The sequence below is a fragment of the Globicephala melas genome, chromosome 1 (assembly GCF_963455315.2).
Source record: "Globicephala melas chromosome 1, mGloMel1.2, whole genome shotgun sequence".
Lineage (NCBI taxonomy): Eukaryota > Metazoa > Chordata > Mammalia > Artiodactyla > Delphinidae > Globicephala > Globicephala melas.
The window spans coordinates 50,028,163-50,047,626 of record NC_083314.1 but is presented as its reverse complement, the minus strand read 5'-3'; the positions used below and the strand labels follow the sequence as shown (position 1 = coordinate 50,047,626).

Genomic DNA, 19,464 nt, shown 5'->3' with positions numbered 1-19,464 from the left:
ACGTTTCTTTTTGACTAAAACCTTAAAAGAGTATTGCCCTTAAATTGATTTCATGACTGTGAAAGAAAACTAGTAATGTCATTCCAAGAGGTCTACTTCTACTTAATTTTTAGAGTTTACAGACCCATAAGGGTGCTTTATCATGGGAACTAAAAAGGAAGCATATTTATCTTCACATGAGGTTTCTACTCCTCAATCATTGCCTTTAAAAAAGAATTCGGTTGATTTTTTTTTTTTGCTAGATGGCTGTCCTTTTAAGTGTTATAAATGATAAAAATCTTTTAAGGTTTTGATGATGAACCTGTGGTAAAGAACCATATGATGCATTTCCTTTTCAGCTCTAATCATTTTCTTGCTATCTCTCTTGCAGATTCGTCATATAAAACAAATGGAAATACTAAAATGAGTGAATTAGGTTTGTTTATCTCTAATTCTTGTAGGTTCTCTTTGAGGTGTCTAATTATCAGTAGAATACAGGAGTACATTCATTTGGCCACTGGCTTGAGAATATTACTTTGTTCATTATCTCAGCTTGAGGGGCAGTGTCCTTATGACCATAAACTTTCTTAATCACCTGGGTTTTTATTCTCTCTAAAATTATGTCTTTTGTTATATTATTGTTTAAATTCATGTAAGAAAATATAAGAACATATATTTTAGTTTTTACTAGCAGTCAAGTTCACACTATTGGGAGAAAAGGATATCAATTTACCAATTAAGGTTTTTCCTTGATTTAGAAAGTGAATTTGAGCTTTTTCAAGGTAAGTTCAGTGTTCTTTGCCATGTTTGTTGAAGTGGTTTATATTCTTTTCAGTGTTTGCCTTGGTGTAAGACATGAGCTACCAAGATCTGCGGCTTTAAGTGAATTTACATTGATTGTGGTTGGACTTAGGTTACAATTCTTTTCTAAATTTGGAGATGAGTCAAAAGGAGGGAAGCTTCATTTTTCTTTATAAATAGTTGCAGCTTGTTTTAAATTTCTTTCACTTAAGCTCAGGCTAATTTTTTTTAGAGACTTCAGCACTTAGAGTGTCTGGGTACTGAAAATGATCCTTGTAGTACGCAACTTATCATGTGTACTTTCACCCACCAGTTTCTCAAATGCTCTATTTAAAAACTTAGAAAAAAAATTTTTTAAGTCACAGAATCTTAATTAGAAGAGAACTTGGAGCTGAAATAATCTAGCACTTTTATGTTCTTTGTATGCTAGATTTAGAAATCATTTCTACAAGTACTTTATAATAAAAACTAACTTTAAAAAAGTGCTTTCCAGCTTAAAGGGAATTTCTGTGAGATCAGTATAGGGAATGACACCCTCTTTTTTTTTTTTTTTTTTAATAGTAATGCTAGTACATCTTGGAGTATATAAAATGGCTATTCATGGAGCTTGAGCACTAGTGATACTTCCAAACTATTCTTTAATTCTCTTTTTCTTGCAGCCCCACTCTGTTCTCCAAAACATGATTGGCACTGAATAGTCTTAAAAGGTACCTTTCTTGAAGGTATCTATAGCAGGGGTCCACAAACTACAGCCTCTGAGTAAAATCTGACCTGCAATCTTGTTTTTGTACAGCCTGTGAGCTAAGAAAAGATTTTTACGTTTTATACTCACACACACGTGTGTGTGTGTGTGTATGTATGACAGAGACCATATGTGGCTAGAGAAACCTAAAATATTTACTATTTGGCCCTTGATGGAGAAAGTTTGCCAACCCCTGATTTTATCAGTGGCAGAAATAAACACAGCATATCACCCAAATTAGCATTTGTTTGTTCTAAGTAAATTCAGAGAGTTCCATATTTGTCTGGACATAGATTTATTGCAACATTCCACACTAGGTTTTCCTGACAACACAAAAGACAGGAGACACAGTGACTCTCCTGTATTCTATCTAGTCTTCTCTTTGAGAAGGCATGATAGTGTCACTTCTGAATCTTCATGTCTTTGTCCCACACAACACAAGTGAAGTTTATATTTCCTTGAGTACCCTTCACTACTCACACGAACACATTCCATAAGTCTCTAGGAATAGGAAAGTCTATAGTAGAAATATACCTGGGACTTTGTGTTTTTCTTAAAAACGATGACCAGGAAAAAGAAAGTGAACAGAAAGTGATACAGTTAGTGGATGCTCCACCCACCAGAGAAAGTGGTTGTAAGTGGTCTACGTTTACAGCAGACATAAAGACCTGGGACTTCTGAAAGTACCTTTTCCTAATTGGTTGAAGTTGTTAGAAAAGTGACACCTCCTTAATAGCACATTTAATTATTGCCATTTGTCTAAAAGCCACAGCTTTTATAATTTAATAACTTTTTTTGATTAAGGGTATTATTGCTCCAAATGGGATTTTAATTTCTTAAAGTTTCTGCATGAGTGTAGGGAAGAGTAATACCTTTTTTAAAAAAAATTTTTTTAAATGCTCTAACCTTCCACATGTAGCAGCCAAGAAGTTTAAAATAAACGAAACTGAATGACAAAAGAGGGAAATGAAATTAAAAGCTATGTAGTCATAGATACTGCTGATTCACCATGAGATTGTATTTGAGATTATATTTGAATATTTATCTGTACATTCTCTGCAGCTTGGGTTAAAAAAATGAAAATTGTTTTAAGTATTAAAATAGTGGTATATATATATATATGGTAGCCTAGAGAAGCTCCCTACTCTGGAAGAGGTCAGGAAGGTTTTATGGAGATGGCATTTGAATTGAATTTTGAAGGATGAATAGCAGGCAAAATGGGGAAGGAGAATTACAAATATCGCCAATACTTGTAATTGTTTTGTAATAGAATGTCACTCTTTTACCTTTAGAGTTCAGGCAATATGAGAAACTCCTTTACATTAGAGGCAACACTCACATTAACTGTGGCTCTTTGAGATATTTTATGTTAAATATTTTTCAGAATGACATTCTAAATTGGTAGACTTGGGTTTCTAGAGTTTCATTTTCTAGAGTGAGAAACATGTTTAAAAATGTATATACAGTCAAGACGAAAGCCTATTACAGTGATGATTACTTGTCAAATGTACAAGAGTTATTATTATTTAAGCTGTCTAATTCATAAAATATTACTGGATTGTAAGGCACAAAATAATACCGTTTTTTGTTCTTAGTGATGTTATCAAGATAGCCTAACTTGACAAGTTATTGTTTATGTCTTGTATAGTGCTGATAAATATTTACTGTTAGAAACATGGAATTCTAAAGAAAGGATTTTTAGACACAGATTAAAAGTCTTTAAAGCGTTCAAAAATAAATTAAATACTTCAAATATGATAATAACATATTAGAAGTATTAAAAGTAAATGGGGAACTCTGTTTTATAAGCTGGTTAAAAAATAATTCTTAAATCCTCCCCCATGCTAATTAGAACACTAACATAAACAGAAAAAAAGGAAATTGAATTTTAGGCAACCTGGTATATGGACTGATTATTAGTTAATTGGCTCTAGACAAATTGACCTGGAACTTCAAAAGTATTATGGAAATAAATTGTATCAGGATGAAAAAGGGAAGGATTACTGTATAATTTATTTTTTCTGATAGTTGGGTGAATGAATATAAATCTTCAACATACTTTTCTTTCCATTAACGCAGACTCAAAAATCAGTTCAGCCTTAAAGAAAGTTTGCTACACCAAATAAATTTTAAACTATATAAAACGTAATGCCCTAATATAATTGTAACTTTAGCCCAGCTGCTGTATTACATGACTTACACTTAGGTGTTGTTGGAACCTCTCATTTTAGGAGGAATTCACATCTCAGCCTTTTCCCATCATTCATTCATTTATTCAAAAAATTATTGAGGAAGGGACTTCCCTGGTGGTGGTGCAGTTGTTAAAACTCTGCTTGCCAGTGCAGGGGACATGGGTTCAAGCCCTGGTCCGGGAAGATCCCACATGCTGCCGAGCAACTAAGCCCATGTGCCATAACTACTGAGCCCGTTTGCTACAACTACTGAAGCTCGCGCACCTACAGCCCATGCTCCGCAAGAGAAGCCACCACGATGAGAAGCCTGCGCACTGCAATGAAGAGTAGCCCCCAGTCGCTGCAACTAGAGAAAGACTGCACGCAGCAACGAAAACCCCATGCAGCCATAAATAAATAAATAAAATTATTGCGGAAGACTTTTTGGTTCCACGTGTAAGGAGCTTGGAAGTCACCACTTCAGCCTAATAACAAGTCAAAAACTGACAACTGAAAAATCAACAACTCTTAGATCCATAACAGAGGAGATGACACAGGTAAAACCACTGACCCCAAGATTGGAGAAACAGACAAACATAGGAAGTCATGGCTTACTGGAGCCAAGATTCACAAGCAGAAGCCTCTGCAGGAGGTAGTGCTGGGTAGGAAAATCTGAGCTGCAGTTGGTGAATTGTTGGAGGCTCAGTGTGGACAAGTCTGAAGAGTTAAAAATTCCAGGAGGACCCAGTCAAAGGTGGGCCCCTACTGTATTGTGAAATTTACCTCCAGAAGCTCAGCCAGGCTCCCATAATGAATATCAGCAAAAAATCCCCTCGTACTTATGCAAGGTAAAGGGAGAAAGGAAACATTTTGAAATATGCAAGGGCATTCTGTTCTTCTTAACAAGGCAAGCCCTCAAGGAAATCTAGTTAACTGGAACCTAACCTACTCTATTATTATTAAAGCCCGACTGACCTGAAGGAAGGGAAATACGCAATGCCAGCCCACTCTGAACATCCTGTCACACCTAAAAGGGAAGGGAAAAAAGGTGAGGAACTGTTTTGAAGTTCACGGTCCAGAGGCATAAGCTTAACCAAAAACAGAGACCTAGAGCTATAGAATACTTCCCCTTCCCCAATACCTGACCATCACCTTACTAAAGATCTATTTACAGCAGTTCTTTTTACCCAGTACAGCATGTCCAGCTATCAAGAAAAAAATTACGAAACATGCCAAAATGCAAAAAACACAATTTGAAAAGATACAGCAACATCAACCAGACGTGGCAGGGATGTTAGAATTATCAGACCAGGAATTTAAAACAACTATGACTAATATGCTAAGGGCTCTAATGGATAAAGTAGACAGCATGCAAGAACAGAAAAACAGTGTCAGCCGAGAGATAGAAATCCTAAGAAAGAATCAAAAAGAAATGCTACAGATAAAAAAGCACTGTAGGGCTTCCCTGGTGGCGCAGTGGTTGGGAGTCCGCCTGCCGATGCGGGGGACGCGGGTTCGTGCCCTGGTCCGGGAGGATCCCACATGCCGCGGAGTGGCTGGGCCCGTGAGCCATGGCCGCTGAGCCTGCGCATCCGGAGCCTGTGCTCCGCACCAGAGAGGCCACAACAGTGAGAGGCCCGCGTACCGCAAAAAATAAATAAATAAATAAATAATAAAATAAAATAAAATAAAAATTGGCACGTTAAAAAAAAAAAAAAGGACTGTAACAGAAATGAAGAATGCTTTTGGTGGGCTTATTGGACTGGACACGGCTAAGGAAAGAATCTCTACAGGATATATCAACAGACTCCTCAAAGAAATTATAATTATGTGACATGATGTGTTAGTAAGTGCTATGATGACAATCATATTGCACTATATAAATGTATCAAATCAACACATTATACACCTTACCCATAACACAATGTTAAGTATCAGTTATATCTCAATTAAAAAAAATAGAATCCTTGAAACCAAAAATCAAAGAGAACAATGACTGAGGAATACAGAATATCCTAGACTGTGTGACAGCTACAAAAGGTGTAATAATGCATGCATAATGTGAATAATAGAAGGAGAAGAAAGGAACAGAAGAAATGCTTGAAATAATAATGACTGAGAATTTCCCAAATTAATGTCAAACACTAAATTCAGATCCAGGAAGCTGACAAACACCAAGCAGGATTAATGCCAAAAAATAAAAATACACTTAGGCATATCCTTTTTAAACCACAGAATGTCAAAAATAAAGAAAAAAATCCCAAAAGAAGTCAGAGGAAGACAGCACATGACCTGTAAAGGAATAAAGGTCAGAATTACGTCTAACATCTCCTCAGAAATCATGCAAGCAAGAAGAGATTGGAGTGAAAGATTTAAAGTGTTCAAAGAAAAAAACCCACCAACCTGGAATACTGTACCTTGCAAAACTATCCTTCAAAGGTGAAGCCTCTACCCGAGCTAACTAAGAAAAAAAGAAAAGGAAAGAAGAAAAAAAAAAAGGGAGGAAAAAAAGTGGGACACAAATTACTGATGTCAGGAATAAAAGAGGGGACACTACAGATCCCATGGAAATTAAAAGAATAACACAGGAATATTATGAACAACTCTATGCCACAGATTTGATAACCTAGATGAAATGAACTGACTCCTCAAAAGACGTAATCTGCTAAAACTCACTCAAGAAGAAATAGGTGATCCAAATAGATCTATATCTCTTAAGTTAATTGAATCAATAAATAATAACCTTCCAAAACAGAAAGCACCAGGCCCAGATGAGTTTCCTAGTGAATTCTGTCAAACATTTAAGGAAGAAATTATACCAATTCTCTACAATCTCTTGGAGTATAGAAGCAGAGGAATTACTTCCTAACTCATTCTGTGAGGCCAGCATTATGCTAATACCTAAACCAGACGAAAACATCCTGAGAAAAAACTATAGACCAATGTCAGAAATACAGCAGAGTGAAGCATCTACCTTTGCCTGTCCCTTTCACTGTACAACCAGTGAAACATCCACAACTTAACAAAGGTGCCTCTGCCCAAAACAACAGGATGCTGGAGAATTCCACACAGCTGTACATCTAAAGCTGGGTGAATTTTAACACTTAGTGGAAGTGGAACTGAGGGAACAGTAGAGATGGGGCCTGCAATTTGAGTCCCTTAATGGGACAGCAGAGCCCACAGCTTCAGAGAACGCAGTAACTGCAAGAAAGGCTACATGCATGACTTGAGCCAACTGACTGCACCAGCACCCATGGCCACAAGTAACTGGTGGGTAGCAGCAGTGGGGCCTAGGACCCCATCACAACAGCTGCTGAGGTGCCCACATCCACAGCCCCCTCCACCTCCTATTCACAGTGGCAGAGCCTGCAAACCTTACAACAGACAAGGTAGAGTTGCCTGCATGACTCCAGCTCCCTCTGCCCCCTCCGTCCTCTCCCCTTCCCCCGATGGTGGGAAGTGACCTCTAAATAGAAATCTAGAAATGATACAAGTAGAAGACGAAAGAGAAATAAGGTGTTTTAAAAACGAGGAAATCCTATGAGAGAAGTCCAACTCTTTTAGGAAGGGCAACGTTAGGATAATGGGTATCCCAGAAGGAGAAGGGAGCAGAGAGGTTATTTAAAGAAATAATAGCTGGGCTTCCCTGGTTGCGCAGTGGTTGAGAGTCTGCCTGCCGATGCAGGGGACACGGGTTAGTGTCCCGGTCTGGGAAAATCCCACATGCCACGGAGCGGTGGGGCCCGTGAGCCATGGCCGCTGAGCCTGTGTGTCCGGAGCCTGTGCTCTGCAACAGGAGAGGCCACAGCAGTGAGAGGCTCGCGTACCGAAAAAAAATAGTAATAATAATAATAGCTGAGAATTTCCCAAACCTAGGGAAGGAGCTGCATATACAAACCCATGAAGCTAAGAGAACACCTAATTACCTCTATGCAAAAAGACCTCCTCCAAGACATAATATTAAAATTCTCAAAATTCAATAACAGTATTCTAAAGGCAGCCAGGGAAAAAATAATGGTGACCTACATACAAAGGAACCCCCCATTAGGCTATCAGTGGATTTCTCAGCAGAAACCCTACAGGCCAGGAGTAGAATGACATTCTCAAAATACTGAAAGATAAGAACTGTCACACAAGAATACTCTATCCAGCAAAGTTAACATTCACATATAAAGGAGAAAAAGACTTTCCCAGACAAAAGCTGAAGGAGTTCATCAACACTAAACCTGCCTTGCAAGCTCTATTGAAAGGAGCTCTTCAACCAGAAACAAAGTGGCCAAAATATACAAAACTTTGAGCAAGGTGATAAATAGAACTAGAAAATTGCAACGGTCTGTCAGATTTTTTAAACCCTCTATCATCACATAAAGGTTAAAGGGAGAAAAAAAGCAGAATAATATAACTATCTCACCTTGAAAACAAACTCATAATATAAAAAGGAATAATTTAAGACAACAAAAACATAAAAGGGGAAAAGGACAGAACTTGTATAGGTAAATGAAGATATCAGTAGAAAAAGGACTATTTTAACTAAGGTGTTTTATACAAACCTCAGGGTAAACACAAACATTAACATAGAGCAGAGACACACAACATAACGAGAAGAGCCTGAGAAAAATATCTTAGAAAACCACCAAACCAAAATGGCAGACAGGGGACTTCCCTGGTGGTCCAGTGGTTAAGACTTCACCTTCCAATGCAGGGGGTGCGGGTCCAATCCCTGATTGGGGAGCTAAGATCCACGTGCCTCATGGCCAAAAAACCAAAACATGAAACAGAAGCAATATTGTAACAAATTCAGTAAAGACTTGAAAAAAATGGTCCATATCTAAAAAGAAGAAAAAAAAAATGCCAGACAGAAGCACTAGGAGAAACAAGGTATAGATCAACTAGAAAAAAAAAGATATGATGGCAGTACTATGTCCTTATCTATCAATAATCACCCTAAATATAAATGAATTGCACTCACCAATCAAAAGACACAGAGTGGCTGGATGGATTGAAAAACAACTATATGTTTCCTCTAGAAGACATAGCTCTAAAGACAAACATAGGCTAAAAGTAAAAGGATGGAAGATGTTACATCAAGCAACTAGCAGCCAAAAGAAAGCTGGTATAGCCATACTCATATCAGAAAAAGTAGACTCCAAGCCAAAAAAGGTAACAACAGACAAAAATGAACAGTATGTAATAATAAAGGAGACAATTTATCAAGAAGACGTAACAGTGATAACATAACAGACAGATCATTCAGACAGAAAGTCAACAAGGAAACACTGGCCTTAAATGAAACATTAGACCAGATGGAGTTGATAGATTTTTAAAGAACGTTCCATCCAAACACAGCAGAATATACATTCTTCTTGAGGGAACGTGGAACTTTCTCAAGGATAGACGATATGTTAGACACAAAACAAGTTTCCGTAAATTTAAGAAGATTGAAGTCATATGCCATCTTCTCTTACCACAATGAAATGAAACTAGAAATCAACTTACAAGAAGAAAACTAGAAAAATTACAAATATATGGAAACTGAAAAACTATTGGATCAATGAAATTGAAGGAGAAATAAAAAATTACTTGAAAACAAACGTAAATGAAAATACAATATACCAAAATCTATGGGATGGAATAAAAGAGGGAAGATTTTTTTTGTTTTTTTTCTTTACATCTTTATTGGAGTACAATTGCTTCACAATGGCTTGTCCCTCTCCGCTTCACAACAAAGTGAATCAGCCACACACATACATATGCTCCCACATCTGTTCCCTCCTGCGTCTCCCTCCCCCCCACCCTTCATATCCCACCCCTCTAGGTGGTCACAAAGCACCGAGCTGATCTCCCTGTGCTATGCGGCCGCTTCCCACTAGCTATCTATTTTACATTTCGTAGTGTATATATGTCCATGCCACTCTCTTTCTTTCTCACAGCTTACCCTTCCCCCTCCCCATATCATCAAGTCCATTCTCTAGTAGATCTGTATCTTTATTCCTGTCTTACCCCTAGGTTCTTCATGTCATTTTTTTTTCTTAAATTCCATATATATGTGTTAACATATGGTATTTGTCTTTCTCTTTCTGACTTACTTCACTCTGTATGACAGACTCTTCGTCCATCCATGTCATTACAAATAGCTCAAATTCGTTTCTTTTTATGGCTGAGTAATATTCTATTGTATATATGTGCCACATCTTCTTTATCCATTCATCCGATGATGGGCACTTAGGTTGTTTCCATCTCCGGGCTATTGTAAACAGAGCTGCAATGAACATTTTGGTACATGACTCTTTTTGAATTCTGGTTTTCTCAGGGTATATGCCCAGTAGTGGGATTGCTGGGTCATATGGTAGTTCTATTTGTAGTTTTTTAAGGAACCTCCATACTGTTCTCCATAGTGGCTGTACCAATTCACATTCCCACCAGCAGTGCAAGAGTGTTCGCTTTTCTCCACACCCTCTCCAGCATTTATTGTTTCTAGATTTTTTGATGATGGCCATTCTGACTGGTGTGAGATGATATCTCATTGTAGTTTTGATTTGCATTTCTCTAATGATTAATGATGTTGAGCGTTCTTTCATGTGTTTGTTGGCAGTCTGTATATCTTCTTTGCAGAAATGTCTATTTAGATCTTCTGCCCATTTTGGGATTGGGTTGTTTGTTTTTTTGATATTGAGCTACGTGAGCTGCTTATAAATTTTAGAGATTAATCCTTTGTCAGTTGCTTCATTTGCAAATATTTTCTCCCATTCTGAGGGTTGTCTTTTGGTCTTGTTTATGATTTCCTTTGCTGTGCAAAAGCTTTGAAGTTTCATTAGGTCCCATTTGTTTATTTTTGTTTTTATTTCCATTTCTCTAGGAGGTGGGTCAAAAAGGATCTTGTGTGATTTATGTCATAGAGTGTTCTGCCTATGTTTTCTTCTAAGAGTTTGATAGTTTCTGGCCTTACATTTAGGTCTTTAATCCATTTTGAGCTTATTTTTGTGTATGGTGAAAGGGAGTGATGTAATCTCATACTTTTACATGTACCTGTCCAGTTTTCCCACCACCACTTATTGAAGAGGCTGTCCTTGTTCCACTGTACATTCCTGCCTCCTTTATCAAAGATAAGGTGACCATATGTGTGTGGGTTTATCTCTGGGCTTTCTATCCTGTTCCATTGATCTATCTTTCCGTTTTTGTGCCAGTACCATACTGTCTTGATTACTGTAGCTCTGTAGTATAGTATGAAGTCAGGGAGCCTGATTCCTCCAGCTTCGTTTTTCGTTCTCAAGATTGCTTTGGCTATTCGGGGTCCTTTGTGTTTCCATACAAACTGTGAAATTTTTTGTTCTAGTTCTGTGAAAAATGCCAGTGGTAGTTTGATAGGGATTGCATTGAATCTGTAGATTGCTTTGGTTAGTAGGGTCATTTTCACAATGTTGATTCTTCCAATCCAAGAACATGGTATATCTCTCCATCTGTTTGTATCATCTTTAATTTCTTTCATCAGTGTCTTATAGTTTTCTGGATACAGGTCTTTTGTCTCCTTAGGTAGGTTTATTCCAAGATATTTTATTCTTTTTGTTGCAATGGTAAATGGGAGTGGTTTCTTGATTTCACTTTCAGATTTTTCACCATTAGTGTATAGGAATGCCAGAGATTTCTCTGCATTAATTTTGTATCCTGCTACTTTACCAAATTCATTGATTAGCTCTCGTAGTTTTCTAGTAGCATCTTTAGGATTCTCTGTGTATAGTATCATGTCATCTGCAAACAGTGACAGCTTTACTTCTTCTTTTCCAATTTGGATTCCTTTTATTTCCTTTTCTTCTCTGATTGCTGTGGCTAAAACTTCCAAAACTATGTTGAATAAGACTGGTGAGAGTGGGCAACCTTGTCTTGTTCCTGATCTTAGTGGAAATGCTTTCAGTTTTTCACCATTGAGGACGATGTTGGCTGTGGGTTTGTCATATATGGCCTTTATTATGTTGAGGAAAGTTCCCTCTATGCCTACTTTCTGGAGGATTTTTATCATAAATGGGTTTTGAATTTTGTCGAAAGCTTCCTCTGCATCTATTGAGATGATCATATTGTTTTTCTCCTTTAATTTGTTAATATGGTGTATCACGTTGATTGATTTGCATATATTGAAGAATCCTTGCTTTCCTGGAATAAACCCCACTTGATCATGGTGTATGATCCTTTTAATGTGCTGTTGGATTCTGTTTGCTAGTATTTTGTTGAGGATTTTTGCATCTATGTTCATCAGTGATATTGGCCTGTAGTTTTCTTTCTTTGTGACATCCTTATCTGGTTTTGGTATCAAGGTGATGGTGGCCTCGTAGAATGAGTTTGGGAGTGTTCCTCCATCTGCTATATTTTGGAAGAGTTTGAGAAGGATAGATGTTAGCTCTTCTCTAAATGTTTGGTAGAATTCGCCTGTGAAGCCATCTGGTCCTGGGCTTTTGTTTGTTGGAAGATTTTTAATCACAGTTTCAATTTCAGTGCTTGTGATTGGTCTGTTCATATTTTCTATTTCTTCCTGATTTAGTCTTGGCAGGTTGTGCATTTCTAAGAATTTGTCCATTTCTTCCAGGTTGTCCATTTTATTGGCATAGAGTTGCTTGTAGTAATCTCTCATGATCTTTTTATTTCTGGAGTGTCAGTTGTTACTTCTCCTTTTTCATTTCTAATGAAATGAAAAGATATGAGTGTTCTCCCTTTTTTCCTTGATAAGTCTGGCTAATGGTTTATAATTTTGTTTATCTTCTCAAAGAACCAGCTTTTAGTTTTATTGATCTTTGCTATTGTTTTCTTCATTTCTTTTTCATTTATTTCTGATCTGATCTTTATGCGTTCTTTCCTTCTGCTAACTTTGGGTTTTTTTTGTTCTTTCTGTAATTGCTTTAGGTGTAAGGTTAGGTTATTTGAGATGTTTCTTGTTTCTTGACGTAGGATTGTATTGCTATAAACTTCCCTCTTAGAACTGCTTTTGCTGCATCCCATAGGTTTTCGGTCGTCGTGTCTCCATTGTCATTTGTTTCTAGGTATTTTTTGATTTCCTCTTTGATTTCTTCAGTCATCACTTCGTTATTAAGTAGTGTATTGTTTAGCCTCCATGTGTTTGTATTTTTTACAGATCTTTTCCTGTAATTGGTATCTAGTCTCATAGCGTTGTGGTTGGAAAAGATACTTGATACAATTTCAATTTTCTTAAATTTACCAAGGCTTGATTTGTGACCCAAGATATGATCTATCCTGGAGAATGTTCCATGAGCACTTGAGAAAAATGTGTATTCTGTTGTTTTTGGATGGAAAGTCCTATAAATATCAATTAAGTCCATCTTGTTTAATGTATCATTTAAAGCTTGTGTTTCCTTATTTATTTTCATTTTGGATGATCTGTCCATTGGTGAAAGTGGGGTGTTAAAGTCCCCTACTATGAATGTGTTAATGTCGATTTCCCCTTTTATGGCTGTTAGTATTTGCCTTATGTATTGAGGTGCTCCTATGTTGGGTGCATAAATATTTACAATTGTTACATCTTCTTCTTGGACTGATCCCTTGATCATTATGTAGTGTCCTTTTTGTCTCTTCTAATAGTCTTTATTTTAAAGTCTATTTTGTCTGATATGAGAATTGCTACTCCAGCTTTCGTTTGGTTTCCATTTGCATGGAATATCTTTTTCCATCCCCTTACTTTCAGTCTGTATGTGTCTCTAGGTCTGAAGTGGGTCTCTTGTAGACAGCATATATGGGTCTTGTTTTTGTATCCATTCAGCCAATCTGTGTCTTTTGGTGGGAGCATTTAGTCCATTTACATTTAAGGTAATTATCGATATGTATGTTCCTATTCCCATTTTCTTAATTTTTTTTGGTTCGTTATTGTAGATCTTTTCCTTCTCTTGTGTTTCTTGCCTGGAGAAGTTCCTTTAGCATTTGTTGTAAAGCTGGTTTGGTGGTGCTGAACTCTCTCAGCTTTTGCTTGTCTGTAAAGGTTTTAATTTCTCCATCAAATCTGAGTGAGTTCCTTGCTGGGTAGAGTAATCTTGGTTGCAGGTTTTTCTCCTTCATCACTTTAAATATGTCCTGCCACTCCCTTCTGGCTTGCAGAGTTTCTGCTGAAAGATCAGCTGTTAAACTTATGGGAATTCCCTTGTGTGTTATTTGTTGTTTTTCCCTTGCTGCTTTTAATATGTTTTCTTTGTATTTAATTTTTGACAGTTTGATTAATATGTGTCTTGGCATGTTTCTCCTTGGATTTATCCTGTATGGGACTCTCTGTGCTTCCTGGACTTGATTAACTATTTCCTTTCCCATATTAGGGAAGTTTTCAACTATAATCTCTTCAAATATTTTCTCAGTCCCTTTCTTTTTCTCTTCTTCTTCTGGAACCCCTATAATTCGAATGTTGGTGCATTTAATGTTGTCCCAGAGGTCTCTGAGACTGTCCTCAGTTATTTTCATTCTTTTTTCCTTATTCTGCTCTGCAGTAGTTATTTCCACTATTTTATCTTCCAGGTCACTTATCCGTTCTTCTGCCTCAGTTATTCTGCTATTGATCCCTTCTAGAGTATTTTTAATTTCATTTATTGTGTTGTTCATCGTTTCTTGTTTCATCTTTAGTTCTTCTAGGTCCTTGTTAAATGTTTCTTGCATTTTTTCTATTCTATTTCCAAGATTTTGGATCATCTTTACTATCATTATTCTGAATTCTTTTTCAGGTAGACTGCCTATTTCTTCTTCATTTGTTAGGTCTGGTGGGTTTTTATCTTGCTCCTTCATCTGCTGTGTGTTTTTCTGTCTTCTCATTTTGCTTATCTTACTGTGTTTTGGGTCTCCTCCTTGCAGGCTGCAGGTTCGTAGTTCCCGTTGTTTTTGGTGTCTGTCCCCAGTGGCGAAAGTTGGTTCATTGGGTTGTGTAGGCTTCCTGGTGGAGGGGAGTAGTGCCTGTGTTCTTGTGGATGAGGCTGGATCTTGTCTTTCTGGTGGGCAGGTCCACATCTGCTGGTGTGTTTTGGGGTGTCTGTGGACTTATTATGATTTTAGGCAGCCTCTCTGCTTATGGGTGGGATTGTTTTCCTGTCTTGCTAGTTGTTTGGCATAGGGTGTCCAGCACTGTAGCTTGCTGGTCATTGAGTGAAGCTGGGTGCTGGTGTTGAGATGGAGATCTCTGGGAGATTTTCACCGTTTGATATTATGTGGAGCTGGGAGGTCTCTTGTGGACCAGTGTCCTGAGGTTAACTCTCCCACCTCAGAGGCACAGCACTGACTCCTGGCTGCAGCACCAAGAGCCTTTCATCCACACAGCTCAGAATAAAAGGGAGGAAAAGAAAGAAAGGAAAGAAAGAAGTGAAGGAAGGAGGGAAAGAAAGAAAGAAAGGAAAAAAGATAAAATAAAGTAAGATAAAAAATAGTTATTAAAATATAAAATAATTATTAAGAAAAAAAATGGACGGATAGAACCCTAGGACAAATGGTGGAAGCAAAGCTATACAGACAAAATCTCACACAGAAGCATACACATACACACTCACAAAAAGCGGAAAAGGGGAAAAAATCATAAATCTTGCTCTCAAGTCTACCTCCTCAATTTGGGATGATTCGTTGTCTACTCAGGTATTCCACAGATGCAGGGTACATCAAGTTGATTGTGGAGCTTTAATCCGATGCTTCTGAGGCCGCTGGGAGAGATTTCCCTTTCTCTTCTTTGTTCTCACAGCTCCCAGGTCTCAGCTTTGGATTTGGCCCCGCCTCTGCGTGTAGGTTGCGGGAGTGCGTCTGTTTTTCGCTCAGACAGGACAGGGTTAAAGGAGCAGCTGCTTCGGGGACTCTGGCTTAGTCAGGCCGGTGGGAGGGAGGGTTACGGAGTGCGGGACGAGCCTGCGGCGGCAGAGGCCAGCGTGACGTTGCACCAGCCAGAGGCACGCCGTGCATTCTCCCGGGGAGTTCTCCCTGGATCCCGGGACCCTGGCACTGGCAGGCTGCACAGGCTCCCCGGAATCGGGGTGGGGATAGTGACCTGTGCTCGCACACAGGCTTCTTGGTAGCAGCTGCAGCAGCCTTGGCGTCTCATGCCCGTCTCTGGGGTCCACGCTTTTAGCCGCGGCTCGCGCCCGTCTCTGGAGCTCCTTTAAGCAGCGCTCTTAATCCCCTCTCCTCGTGCACCAGGAAACAAAGAGGGAAGAAGAAGTCTCTTGCCTCTTCGGCAGGTCCAGACTTTTCGCCGGACTCCCTCCCGGCTAGCCGTGGTGCACTAGCCCCTTAAGGCTGTGTTCACGCCGCCAACCCCAGTCCTCTCCCTGCGCTCCGACCGAAGCCCGAGCCTCAGCTCCCAGCCCCGCCCGCCCCGGGTGAGCAGGCAAGCCTCTCGACTGGTGAGTGCCGGTCGGCACCGATCCTCTGTGTGGGAATCTCTCCGCTTTGCCCTCCGCACCCCTGTTGCTGTGCTCTCCTCCGCGGCTCCGAAGCTTCCCCCTCCGCCTCCCGCAGTCTCTGCCCACGAAGGGGCTTCCTAGTGTGTGGAAACGTTTCCTCCTTCACAGCTCCCTCCCACGGGTGCTGGTCCCGTCCCTATTCTTTTGTCTCTGTTTTTTCTTTTGCCCTACCCAGGTACGTGGGGAGTTTCTTGCCTTTTGGGAGGTCTGAGGTCTTCTGCCAGCGTTCAGTAGGTGTTCTGTAGGAGTTGTTCCACATGTAGATGTATTTCTGGTGTATCTGTGGGGAGGAAGGTGATCTCCGCGTCTTACTCTTCTGCCATCTTCCCCTCGTCCTGTCATTTTTTTTCTTTTTTTTAAATTATTTTTATTGGAGTATAGTTGATTTACAGTGTTGTTTTAGATTCAGGTTTACAGCAAATTGAATCTGTTATACACATATCCACTTTTTTTTTTAAGTTTCTTTTCCCATATGGGTCATTACAGAGTACATCCATGTCTTCTTTTTTTTAATTAATTTTTATTGGAGTATGGTTGCTTTACAAGGAGGGAAGTTTGTATCAATAAGGTCTACCTCAAGAAAAAGGAAAAATCTTAAACAATCTTACCTTACACCTAAAGAAAGTAGAAAAAGTAGAACAAACGAACCCCAAAGTTAGTATTATTAAGGAAAAAGTAAAGATCAGAGCAGAAATAAATAAGAAACTAAAAAGACAGTAGAAAAGATCAATGAAAATAAGAGGTAGTTCTTTGGAAAGATAAACAAAATTGACAAACTGTTAGCTAGATTCACTAAGGAGAAAAGCAACAAGGCTCTGATAAATAAAATTAGAAACAAAAGAGGGAAAAAACACGATACCACAGAAATACAAAGGATTATAAGAGAGTATTTTTAACAGCTATACACCAACAAATTGCACAGCCTAGAAGAAATGGACAATATCTTAGAATCATACAACCTTCCAAGACTGAATCAGGAAGAAATAGAAAATCTGAATAGACTGATCACTTGTACAGAGATTGAAACAGTAATAAGACAACTCCCAAAAAACAAAAGTCCAGGGCCACATGGCTTCACAGGTGAATTCTACCAAACATTCGATGAAGATTTAATACCTATCCTTCTCAAACTGTTCCATAAAACTGAAAAGAAGGGAATACTTCCTATCTCACTGTAACGCATTATTGACCAGAGATGCCACAGGAGTTAGTTTCTGCAGAAATCCCCTGGTCAATAATGTGTTAAGAGGCCAATGTCACCATGATACCAAAACCAGAGGATGATAACAACAACAAAAAGTTACAGTCTAGTATTTCTGATGAACATAAATGCAAAAATCCTGAACAAAATATTAGCAAACTGAATTCAACAATATATTGAAAAGATCCTACACCATGATCAAGTGGGAGTTATTTCATTCAAGGATGGTTCAACATTATAAAATCAATCATTGTGATACACCACCTTAATAAAATGAAGGACAAAAGCCATAAGATCATCTCAGTAGATGCAGAGAAAGCATTTAACAAGATTCAATACTGATTTATGATAAAAATTCTAAATTTGGAATAGTAGGGACACACCTCAACATAATAAAAGCCATATATGATAAACCCACGACAACATGATACTCCATGGTGAAAAATTGAAAGCTATCCCTCTAAGATCAGGAATAAAACAAGGATGTGCACTCTTACCACTCCTATTCAATATAGTATTGGAAGTCCTAGCCAGAGCAATTAGATAAGAAAAAATAAATGAAATGCGTCCAAATTGGAAAGGAAGAAGTAGAAATAATAAATGAATACAGTAAAGTTGCAGGATATCAAATCAATATATAAAAATCTGGGGATTTCTCTGGTGATGCAGTGGTTAAGAATCTGCCTGCCAATGCAGGGGACACGGGTTTGAGCCGTGGTCCAAGAGCATCCCACATGCTGCAGAGTGACTAAGGAAACAATGTGCATAGCATGGGGAGATCAGCTCAGTGCTTTGTGACTACCTAGGTGGGTGGGATAGGGAGGGTGGGAGGGAGACGCAAGAAGTAGTAGATATGGAGATATATGTATAGCTGATTCACTTTGTCATAAAGCAGAAACTAACACACCATTGTAAAGCAATTATACTCCAGTAAGAATGTTAAAAAGAAAGAAAGCCAGCAATGTCACTTACGATTACAATAAAAATAATAATATACGTGGAAGTAAATTTAATCATGGAGGTAAAAGACATGTACAGTGAAAAATACAAGACACTGTTGAATTGAAGAAGACACAAATAAATGGCAAGATATTCTGTGCTCATGGATTGGAAGAATTAACATTGTCAAAATGTACTTATTACCTAAAGCAAACTACAGATTCAGTGCAATCCCTATCAAAATCCCAAAAACATTTTTCACAGAAAAGAACAAAAAATTTTAAAACTTATGTAGAACCACAAAAGTCCCCAAGTAGACAAAGCAGTCCTGAGAAAAAAGAACAAAGCTGGAGGTATCACACTCCCTGATTCCAAACTATACTACAAAGACATAGAAACAGCATGGTTGCTATGGCAGGAAAACATACATAGATCAATGGAACACAGTTGAGAACCCAGAAATAAGCCCACACACATATGGATATTAATTTATGACAAAGGAGCAATGAACATAAAATGGGAAAAGGATAGTCTCTTCAATTAATGGTATTGGGAAAACTAGACAGCCAAATGCAGAAAAATGAAACTAGACCAAACCATACACAAAAACTAACTCAAAATGGACTAAATATTTGAATATAAGATGAAAGCGTACACTTCTAAAAGAAGCAGAGACAATATACTCTGTGACATCAGTCTTCGCAGTATCTTCCTAGATACATCTCCTCATGCAGGGGAAACACAAGCAAAATTTAACAAGTGAGATTATATCAAGCTAAAAAGCTTCTGCAGCAAAGGAAACCATCAATAGAATGAAAAGACAACCTACTGAATGGGAGAAAGTATTTGCAAATGACATATCAAATATGGGGTTAATATACAAAATATATTGAAGAACTCATACAACTCAAAAACAAAAAACCCCAAACAACCTGATTAAAAATTGGGCATAGGGGCTTCTCTGGTGGCACAGTGGTTGAGGGTCCGCCTACCGATGCAGGGGACACGGGTTCGTGCCCCGGTCTGGGAAGATCCCACATGCCACGGAGAGGCTGGGCCTGTGAGCCATGGCCGGTGAGCCTGTGCATCTGGAGCCTGTGCTCCGCTACGGGAGAGGCCACAACAGTGAGAGGCCCACATACCGCAAAAAAAAAAAAAAAAAATTGTGCTGGATAGGAGCTGAATAGACATTTTTCCTAAGAAGACATACAGATG

The 19,464-nt window shown here is 38.5% G+C and overlaps 1 protein-coding gene across 7 annotated transcripts in view; it reads left to right on the top strand.

Annotated features, from left to right (window-relative positions):
* The window catches only part of TOR1AIP1 (torsin 1A interacting protein 1), a 52,114-nt gene that overhangs the window by 9,022 nt on the left and 23,628 nt on the right, over positions 1-19,464 (top strand). For 3 of the 7 annotated variants that reach the window (XM_060295726.2, XM_070043866.1, XM_060295714.2), the window contains exon 4: positions 371-415. The exons of the other annotated variants lie outside the window; for them this stretch is intronic. In XM_060295726.2, coding sequence (XP_060151709.1) covers positions 371-415 — 45 coding nt within the window. The remainder of the gene's footprint in view (positions 1-370; positions 416-19,464) is intronic. 7 annotated transcript variants of the gene reach the window in all.